The 10,557-nt window shown below is 40.2% G+C and overlaps 1 protein-coding gene across 2 annotated transcripts in view; it reads left to right on the plus strand.

Moving 5' to 3' along the window:
* mtcl2 (microtubule crosslinking factor 2) overlaps window positions 1-10,557 on the plus strand; it is a 140,441-nt gene that overhangs the window by 22,098 nt on the left and 107,786 nt on the right. For both annotated transcript variants that reach the window (XM_034086782.2, XM_034086783.2), the window contains exon 4: window positions 6,945-7,094. In XM_034086782.2, the coding sequence (XP_033942673.1) occupies window positions 6,945-7,094 (150 nt within the window). The remainder of the gene's footprint in view (window positions 1-6,944; window positions 7,095-10,557) is intronic.

Genomic DNA, 10,557 nt, shown 5'->3' on the forward strand with positions numbered 1-10,557 from the left:
GCTCTTGTGTTTTATTGTTTACTTCCACCTGGAATACAAACTGAAAATAGCTTGTAGTTAATCTGCTACAGAGCATCTTATGTTTTTTTAATGATATTAATGTACTTTTGGATACGGTCACTGATATAAATACCTTAAGGAATTCAAATTAAACAACAAATAAACCAAACCTAACCTCCCTTGCAGAGGTAGATGTCATATACAGGGCATGGTAGTGCACGCACGCACAGTCGCACACACACACACACACACACACACACACACACACACACACACACACACACACACACACACACACACACACACACACACACACACACACACACACACAGCACCCGGACTGAATCCTAATTAGATCCTATAGCTCTGTTGCTGGGTAGAAATGAAAGCTTCAATGGTGGTAAATGCCTACACGCTTTCCTTTAACATAGAAGAACAATGCAGCATTTATTAGATGTCAAACGCTAACAAAGGCGCTTTGGAGAAGAGGAGAGGAGGTGGAGATTGAGATAGAGGAGGCTTGATAAAGAACCATAAACCTAAACCCATTAAACAAACCATTAATTAAAGCAGTTTTCTCCTCAAATATAGATGTATAGATGTTCCTATAAAGAAAATGCATTCAGTGTTAATCAATCACCGTCTCGGCCCAATTGGATCCACTTAATGGTGTATTGGCTTTCAGGCAAAAAACATTAGGAACTTCTATGTGCTTTAAGAGTGTAATACTTATGATGTTCTGGAGAGTGACAGAGAAATTGATATTCAACTCGTGTTTGGTTAAAGTGATGATCCGTAAGATCCATGTTTGTTCATTAATAATCTGCATACTCAGTTATTGCTGCTGTAGTGTTCCTCCATTTCACGCCCAGCAAAGCCCTGCCAATCAAATATTGAGGGCAGGAGTTTGACTACATCTTCTATTTGAATTACATGTTATGAAATCTATATGATGTAGGAAGTACACTGTACACTGACTGCACCAGGCTGTACAGTCAGTATAGGGGTCACAGTGGCTAAGAATACAGGAAAATAGCATTATTCTTATTTATTTGTGACGTTAGCTCCATTAACGTATAGAAGTTGTTACATGGTCTTGATTCCTTCATTCATAAAGATAATGCTGAAACGCAAAAAAAAAAACATCTTGTTGTGTATAAGTGTATATGTGATAGAAACTGTAGTTCAACACACAATATGACTAGAATGAGCTGCTTACTGTGCAGCTACAAAAAAGGGAAATATTGTAGATGGTGGTGCAAAGGCTCCAGTGACCATAGCCGCGGGAAGTAGGGATGCTGGGGGTGCTGGGGATACCCCCTAGAATCTGCACCGCCCTTAATGTGTTTTTAAACGGCATCATTGAAGTTGCGCTGACTGGCGACAGAGGTCCTCTGTGTCCCCGCAGCGAGGCTACCCCCCCCCCCCCTCCATGTACAATTCACTAGCACCCCCCCCCGTTGACAATTTACCGCACCCCCTAAGTAAAATGACTTCCCAGACTATGCCAGTGACCGCTTGGAAAGTCCTAAGAAAAATTGTACATCTTTGATAACTTCCTGTACAGCATATTCATTTTTTTTTTATAACTGCCAAATAACATCCGCAAGATGTGTGTTTTCACAAGCAACAGTAACATTTTAATCAACTGGGTTCAGGTTGAGCCATAATGACAGTGTGTGATACAAATGTATTTTTATTGTCAGAGGATTGTAATCACATATTCAATTATCAGACAATGTGTGACGGTTAAATACAAATTGAGAATTGGATGGAAAGTGGTGAAGCAGATGAAATAACAGAAAGAAATGAGACTCACCATTGTGACTGAAACTCTGAGAGGAGAACTCTAAGAAACCATTGAAACAGGAGAATCACACGCATTAAAAAAACATGAATTGGCGTGTGGGGGAGCTCAGGGAGCCGTTGGGTAGAGTGAGAGTGGGCTGTACAGAGGGGCATTGTGGGACTCAGCTGCACACTGGCACTGGTTCCAACACACATAGACACACAGTCATACAAACACACATTCATACTCTGGCACACAGACTCACACTAAATTTACACAATTAGAAATTGTGTTCAGAGAGATCTTGCAGATGAGCATTGCAAGTGTGAATAACACACACGCACACACACACACACACACACACACACACACACACACACACACACACACACACACACACACACACACACACACACACACACACACACACACACACACACACACACACACATGATATTGAACAAGACACACATGCAGACAGCCACTCTCATTTGTAAACTATGCTGAATTCAGAATTAAGTAAATCTGCCCTCATACAGATCTCACATAACAGCTACAGCTTTATCTCTCAAAAGTGAAAAGAATACTCTATACAAAAATATAATAGTGGTAACACGTTATTAGAATGACACACAGTTATGCTTTGTTTTTCTTTTTTTTCTTTCCTGTTGTGTGTTATATAGTTTTTTTTTGCATATAAATGGTCTCCAAAGGCTAACATCCCCCCCTGCCTAAAACACCTCCTTTGGACTCCTTTATTTACTTCCACCACATAGTGACATCATGATGTAACACTCACACTTCTGTTCGCTAGCTCTCCAACACATTGTTGGTGATAGGCTAAGGGGGGGGCGCATCTCTGAGCGGTTGACCAATCATAACAGAGCCAGTCAGCTAATCAATCAGAGCAGACTGGGCTCTGGTTTCAGACAGAGGGTGAAAAGAGGTGCAGCAGCACAGGCAGTATGAGAAAGATAAAGAGCTTTTTGAACATTAAAGCATGGAGACGCAGTAAATACAAATATGAATATGATCACTGTAAGAGTACATTCATGAACAACAGAAGATTCTTTAAAAATCACAATAGTTGGCATTTTGCATAACCTTTTGGTACCACTTAGTTGAAGTCATCTTGGCACAGACGTTACTTATATAATATTACCTAGGGCTGCTCAATTCATCATATTTTAATCGCAATTACGATTATGGCTTGCACCAATTACGAAAACAATTATTATTATAAAACAAATAATTATTATTATTACTTATTTTTATTTATTTTTGAAATACATTTTTTGTTTTTCAGTTGAATTATACTTACATTTCAGTGTCATGAACTGTTCAAAACATACTGTTCACATTTTTTCACACGCAGCTTACTTCCGGGTTTTAGGACGCGTCACTGCACCACTCTCAGTGTTTCCCACAGAATTTGATTCTATTTGTGGGGGCACCGCACAAAAAAAGAAAAGCCAAAGGCCCCTTAACCTATTCGGGTGGCCCACGCATCCACCCCCCCTCAAATAACATAATACATGCTGCGAGTTAATGGCTGTAGACAACGTTCTTGTTGCTCTGTGTTGCGTTGTTAATGAGTGAAACACACCGGAGTTGAGGATCTGTGGGGTTTATTCTCCCAAAAATATAATTTAGGCATTTAGCAGACGCCTTATTCCAAAGCGACTTACAATGACCAATTACAGCGACATTCTCCCTGGAGTAACCGAGGGCTAAGTGCCTTACTCAAGGGCAAGTGGTGTTCCAGGCAGAATTTGAACTCGCAACCTTCCAATCATCAGCCCACCTCACTATCCATTAGACCACCACCATGAGATGTTTATGAGATCCATTTGTGGTGGACCATTTTTAATTGTGGCGGCCCGCCACAAATAAATCAATGTATGGGAAACACTGACTCTATTTGGAATCATAGAGCAACCTTGCAGAAGCAGGGCGGCAGCAGCAGCGTTAGCGAGGCAGAGAGAGAGATAGCAAATATTGCATCTTAAATAGAGCGCCAGATTAGGGAGAAAGTGTTTGATTGGTTATATGAGCGGGTAAGGCATATTACGTGTATATCTTTCATTGGTGCTCGAGATGACTGCCTAAAGCCTTGCAGGCTTCACTCCATTTGTGTGACACTGTTCCTATTAACAGTATATTTAACGGTACTTCAAATGTTTAGTGTGTCTGTTAGCCTTACTTTAAATGTAATCCACATTAATAACCTGGATGGAAACATAACACATTATACCGCTTGTATTTCAGTCGAAAATGTTGATACTAGATACTAGCGTAATTTAGGATACTAAAGCATGAGTCAGGAATGTTCTTGGCATTATTAGATCAAAATAAAGAAGTCCCTGCTGATAAATGTGCACACTTTGTCGACTCAGCTGAAGCAACCAGCATTTAACTGGTGTTGTTTGCACAGGCAGCATCCAAAAACTCATGTGACGCTTGAGAATGAAATAGAGCCAAGGTAATCTCCCTTCAATCAATCAATCAATCAATCAATCAATCAATCAGTGGACTTCACAGTTTGTACAGAATATTAGTATGACAATACGACACCCTCTGTCCTTAGCTTAGACCAGGGGTGGGGAACCTCCGGCCCCCGGGCCGTATACGGCCCGCGAGACAATTTGGTACGGCCCTCGAGGTAATTTATAAACAAATAAAAAATAAAATCTAGACCGCAAACAAATTAAATAAGCGAGTGCCTGTTTTTCCTGGCCAAGGTCAGGGTCCTTGAACACAACACGAGCCTAACGTGTCATCACGTGGTATATGTCTCCTCTGGGGTGCAGTTATGCCGGAGAGCACCGGAACGTCGCTCCGGGACTTCCAAAAATTGCAGTACCCATAAGGAGCCGTACACATGCCGCAGTTGTTGCGTTGCTGTGTCTTTAGCTGAAAGCCCAGTGGCGATCTGTTCATCTGTCATACTGATCATACAGTCAATTACTTTGTTGTTATTAGCATCTGGTTAGCTAGCTATGCTAACACATATGAGAAGCTTTTTCTACAACCAGTCAGGCACATCTTTATATGATCATTATATAGTTATTTAAAAATAAGAGAATAAAGTAAACAGGTATAAATATTATATGACAGTAAAAAAAAGTTGTTATTAATAAACAAGAATACAGTTTGAAAGGAGAGTGATTTGTAAAATATCCATAAAGAAAAATAAAATCTTCTTACAGTTCTGTTTCATATGGATGTTGAGAGATGTATCCATAGATCTCCTAATGTTGCTCTCAAAGTGCACCAGATTGATGCTTTAAAAAAAAAAATCTTTTCAGACCCCCCCACACTTAATCATGTTCACATGGATAGGAAACTACATTTGCACACATGTTGTGTCCAATATCTTTCTGTTTTGGTTGTCATGCCACGTGCACGTGCCGAGCATGCATGTATGAATCATGGTAACATATCTGGATTAAGAGGTTACTTTTTCTTTGCACAGCATGAAAGAAAGGCCAAATGAATGGGCTGTGATTTTAGTATTGTTAAGCAGAGGTCAATCATTTGTACGGCCCTCGGAGGAAGTTGGAAACATGTAAATGGCCCTTGAGAGGAAAAAGGTTCCCCACCCCTGGCTTAGACCCTCACATCGTACAAGGAAAAACTTCCGGAGAAAACCCTCAGTTTAAAGGGGAAAATGGGAGAAACCTGAGGGAGAGCAACAGAGGAGGGATCCCTCTCCCAGGACGGACAGACGTGCAATAGATGCCGTGTGTAAATTAAAAAGATAATACATTTACAACATAGGTAGTCCAAATGTTTGGAAATGCATGTGTGTATATGTATCCCTTTTACGTGGGCAGAGATTATTGCATTTACTAAAGTTATCTCACAACTCTACTTTATGTACTTTATTTGTTTGAGGGGAACATTTTAGAATTCTTAGAATTGTTTTAAATGTCTGCAAAGTGTAGCAGGAGTTTGAGGATGTTATGTTTATAAGGCCATAAATCACTTCAAATACCAAAAGTAGCACTGGTCAAATGTTGGTGGTGTGCTGCTAATTCTTGTCAAACTAACTAACCATCCCATGATGTCCAGCTGAGGAATGAAGATCTCCTAAATGACATCAGATTTTAGATTTCCATTTAGTGACATGAGATAGATTTTATAGTTTAGCTTAGCTTAGATATTTGCGATTTTACATGTTGGTATCTCTTAGTATTGCTTTCTTAGTGTTATTGCACAATTTGATGCTAATATTTAATTTGCTGGTCTAATTAGTAGGGATGTAACGATACCAAAAACTCACAATACGATAATTTTGCGATAAAAAGTCCACTGTACGATATTTATCGCGATATTGAAAAATAAAGGGGAAAAAATGTGAATTTAATGTTTATTTTTTATTTATTAAATTATAAATCTGATTTGTACAGCATTTTAGTAGGATAGTAGTATTTTAAAGTGTCAACAATTTAATAATCAGACCCTGCAATAGAATAAATCAAGTTTCACTTTAGTTTTTCAAGTAACTCAACTCTAAATCACTAACTCACTCACTCAGCATCATCAAGGTTATCTTTTAGGAATATGAGCATGTCTACATTTCCAGGTAGAAGCTGGGATTTTTGGGCGTTTACAATATCCCCTGCTGTGGAAACAACTCTCTTGCTTGGTACTGATGTTGCTGGGACAGAGAGATATGCTTTGGCCATGGGTGACGGCAGTGGGTAAAACTGTGCATTGTCTCTCCACCTCTTCAAAAACAATACAGTTTTTGCCAAGAAGGTGAAGCTTATTGACAGGGCGAGATATAAATATACTGTTGGTACTTGTCAATGTCTCTAGGTTTGTACATGTAGCCCTGTAAATAATATGTCCTTTTGTGTTATCTGTTGTTTTATGTTCATGTTGTAACCTACGTGTTGCCATGTTGGACAGGTCTCCCTTGAAAAAGAGATCGATGATCTCAATGGGACCATCTGGTTAAATAAAGGTTTAAAAAAAAAAAGATTTAAAAAATAAATAAATCGTGGTATATTTTGTCAGTCTCACGACGGTATTGAGTCGTTACATCCCTACAAATTAGTATTGACTTCATATTGTAACTACACTTTTATCGATGCTTGTAGGTCAATACAAGAAACCAAACTAATTCCCTCCTACCGTTCCCTCTCAGGTGGCGAAGGACGTGTCCATCCGTCTACACAAGCAGCTGGACAGCGTGGAAAAGAAGAGGAGTCGCCACGAGCAGGAGAACGAGGAGCTGCGGGTCCGCCTGCAGGACCTGGAGGTCGCCAAACAGGTCCTGCAGCAGGAGATTGAGAAGGTAGGAACCAAATCGTATAACTTTGCCATACTGTATGCAGCCAGGAGTGGCCATTCTGTGTTAAGCAGTGCGGGTTGCATCATTGAATGGGAAAAATGCTATTTGTTAGCATGACTGCTTACACATATGTGAAATATTGTTGCAGCTGAAAGGCTACTTCTTTTCTGATTGGTGCAGTTTCTTGAAGATTTCTGGGTGTTGTCTGTGATATTCCTCGCAGTAAACAGCATTTAGTTGCTTCGTGTGGCAGCTAGAGACATCCAATGTACTGCATTGCTATTTAGTAAACCGGCTGAAGATGATTGCTATGTTCCAAGTTTAGACAAAAGGGTGTATTTGAGTTTGAACCAACCTGGACATTTCAGACTAAACATTGAGTTTCAGGCGGATCCTTATTTAGCCTGCCTGCCTTTTAGTTTGTTGAAGAAAATCAATGTTTACTGTGCGCCTCAGGAGAGCCCGTCTCTGCTCTCATCTAGTGATTTCTGCCACTCTGCTGCCACTCCAGGGACTTTGTTTTACCAAGTGTAGCCACTAAAACACTGCAATATAAGGAGAAAACACGATTTGATGTCAGGGCCAGCTGAAGTGAAAATAAACTAAATGGAGTTGGAGTTGCACTACCCTTTGAAAGGAAAACATTTTAAAAATAAAGTGATAGTGGACCTATAGTTGAGTTACGCAAGATTGATCTCTCCACTGTTTCCCTCCTTTCAATCTTTCCATCCCTCACTCTCTCTCTCTTACTACTGTACATTGTTTATTTTCCTCACTGTCTAATGGGCTGATGCTCCTGGCCTTGGCCCCAGACCAGGCCCCTGATGTGGGTCAGAGTTGGACGCATGGCTGACCTGCTGGCATGAGATCTGGGTCTGTCTGCTCCTCTTTGGCCAGAGTGTATGTTCTCTCAATACAAATGACAGTTTGCTGTTAATGGATGGCTGGAAAAATGTCTGGGAGGGGCACTGAGTGCACCCAAAGTCTGCCTAAGCAACTGGAGCTGGTTATTTTCTTGTTCACTGATTATAGTCAAATGGAGCATTTGGCAGATTTGGTGAATCATTTATTTACCATTGAATATTCATTCCAAACATGACCTGTATGCATGAGATTTGCGAAGGCACAGAAAGAGTAATATACCAGCAGATACTTCATCCATCCACCATTGATGTTGTATTCATAGTTAAATCTCATTCTCATTGCAAATAATCCTCATTTAATTACTGTTAAATAGCTGATGCATCAACCTCAATTGAAATTCTCCCAGTTTTTAAAGTTCATTTGATATGTTGTGCGTTTGCATTGAAAGATGTTTTTTATTTATTTACTTAGAAAACATGACAATACAAATATGTTATGGCAATCAGTGTTGATTATTTCCGCATTTATTCAATCATTTTGAGATAAAGAGTTTGGTATGGAAGAACACCTTAAATATAACTATGATCTTCAGCAGCCACTGTAATAGGAAATACGCCAGTAAGAAGCATACATCACAATTGTAGAGGATTCGAAACACATTGCGATTTGGATTTGAATGTTACCGTTGCTGGCGCTAGCTTTTAGCAGTGGATGCGACACCATTTTAAGCTAGGTGCTTTGATGGTCCTTAACAAACAGTTAACTCCTCTCCTTGAGTTTGTAAGTACAGGAGGGGCTTGCTTTGACTTAAATCAAAGAACCAGATATTTTACAACACAGTTGCTCATCTATTGTACTGATCACTCAGCCTTGAAGCTCTCTAGTTGTTTGCTAACTCTCCGACTAAGATGGTTTCATAAGCTTTGTTTGGGTCTGTTGTGTTGAGTTATGCTGGCCCTTCAGAGCAGTGGATTCTTCACATAGCTGATACCATAAAGGGAAGTGTGTGTGTGTGTGTGTGTGTGTGTGTGTGTGTGTGTGTGTGTGTGTGTGTGTGTGTGTGTGTGTGTGTGTGTGTGTGTGTGTGTGTGTGTGTGTGTGTGTGTGTGTGTGTGTGTGTGTGTGTGTGTGTGTGTGTGTGTGTGTGTGTGTGTGTGTGTGTGTGTGTGTGTGTGTGTGTGTGTGTGTGTGTGTGTGTGTGTGTGTGTGTGTGTGTGTGTGTGTGTTCATCCACACAGGAATGTCTCACTCATCTTTGATCATACAATATAAATAGGAGAATTTAAAACTACCCACAAACTGGAAATACAGGAATTAGATAAAGACATGAAAAATAAACGTGTGTTAAAAAAAGACAAACAACCAGTACAAAAAGGCAGCCAGAGAGAAAAATCACACTTCACAATGAAGCCTTTTGGGATTCACAGGTGTAAAGGAGGTTTGTGAATTATTGATCGTGTCCTGGTGGCGGCTGCAGGCTTCTGTCTGATATTGATATTCTTTACAAAGCAGAGCCATGCGCTGTTGAGCTAGACCTTTATTCTGCTGCTGCAGGCCGTGATATTTGACTGGGAACTGATGACGGGTTAGTTTCTGCACACCTTACAATCTCAATGCTTTTATGCACCAAAACTGAAAGAGAAACGGGTCCAATTAGGAAATTATATAAACGTAGCAGATCGCCAGGTAGATTTTTTATCTACAAAGTAACTGATTTTGCTCATAAATTCAATGTTGGTCTGGCATGCATCCGGTAGAACAAGTTGAACAGAAATACACGTTTTACTAAATGTTTTTTATTAAGTGATGAACAAAAGAGGCATCATTGTATACAAAAGATGGTTAGCACAGCATATTAACCTAGCATGAGGAGCATGTTAGCATTCAGTATGTGTGTGATTTGGCTGTTACTGGAGCCCAACACCACATTGACTATAGTTACAAGTTTACAACTGATTGAAAAATACTCAAAAAGCATAACAATGTGCTAAAAGTCTCATTTACACGAACATGGAATTGCATGTCTTAGAAAGTTGGATTTATAAAAAATACGTAGGTGTCTTTTTTTGCCCATTGTTTTCCATGATATTGTAATGCTGTAATCTAGCTAAATGGTTATCTTAATGACCTGTAATGTACACACACTGCCTTCAGTTCACAAGTGTAGCTATCACTGAAGCTATGCTATTACATTACATAGTGCTATATCAACACATTGTCTACTAGAGTATATGTAGCACACACACACACACACACACACACACACACACACACACACACACACACACACACACACACCACACACACACACACACACACACACACACACACACACACCACACACACACACACACACACACGCACACACACAGCTATTGTTTACTGCCCTGTGGGCAAACAGACACTCACAGCAATTAAGTGGAACAAGGAGAAGGGACATGTTCTCTCTCCTTCATTTCTCTGTCCTATTCTCATTTTCTCCCACTCCTTCCTCACAGACCAACTCCTCCCTCCCTCCCTCCCTCCCTCACCCCATGTATTATCACCTTCCCTCCTGCTGCTTCCACAGAGACCCAGAGGAATGCTGATGCAGTGATTTCTT

Source organism: Pseudochaenichthys georgianus, chromosome 7 (assembly GCF_902827115.2).
Source record: "Pseudochaenichthys georgianus chromosome 7, fPseGeo1.2, whole genome shotgun sequence".
Classification (NCBI taxonomy): Eukaryota; Metazoa; Chordata; class Actinopteri; order Perciformes; family Channichthyidae; genus Pseudochaenichthys; species Pseudochaenichthys georgianus.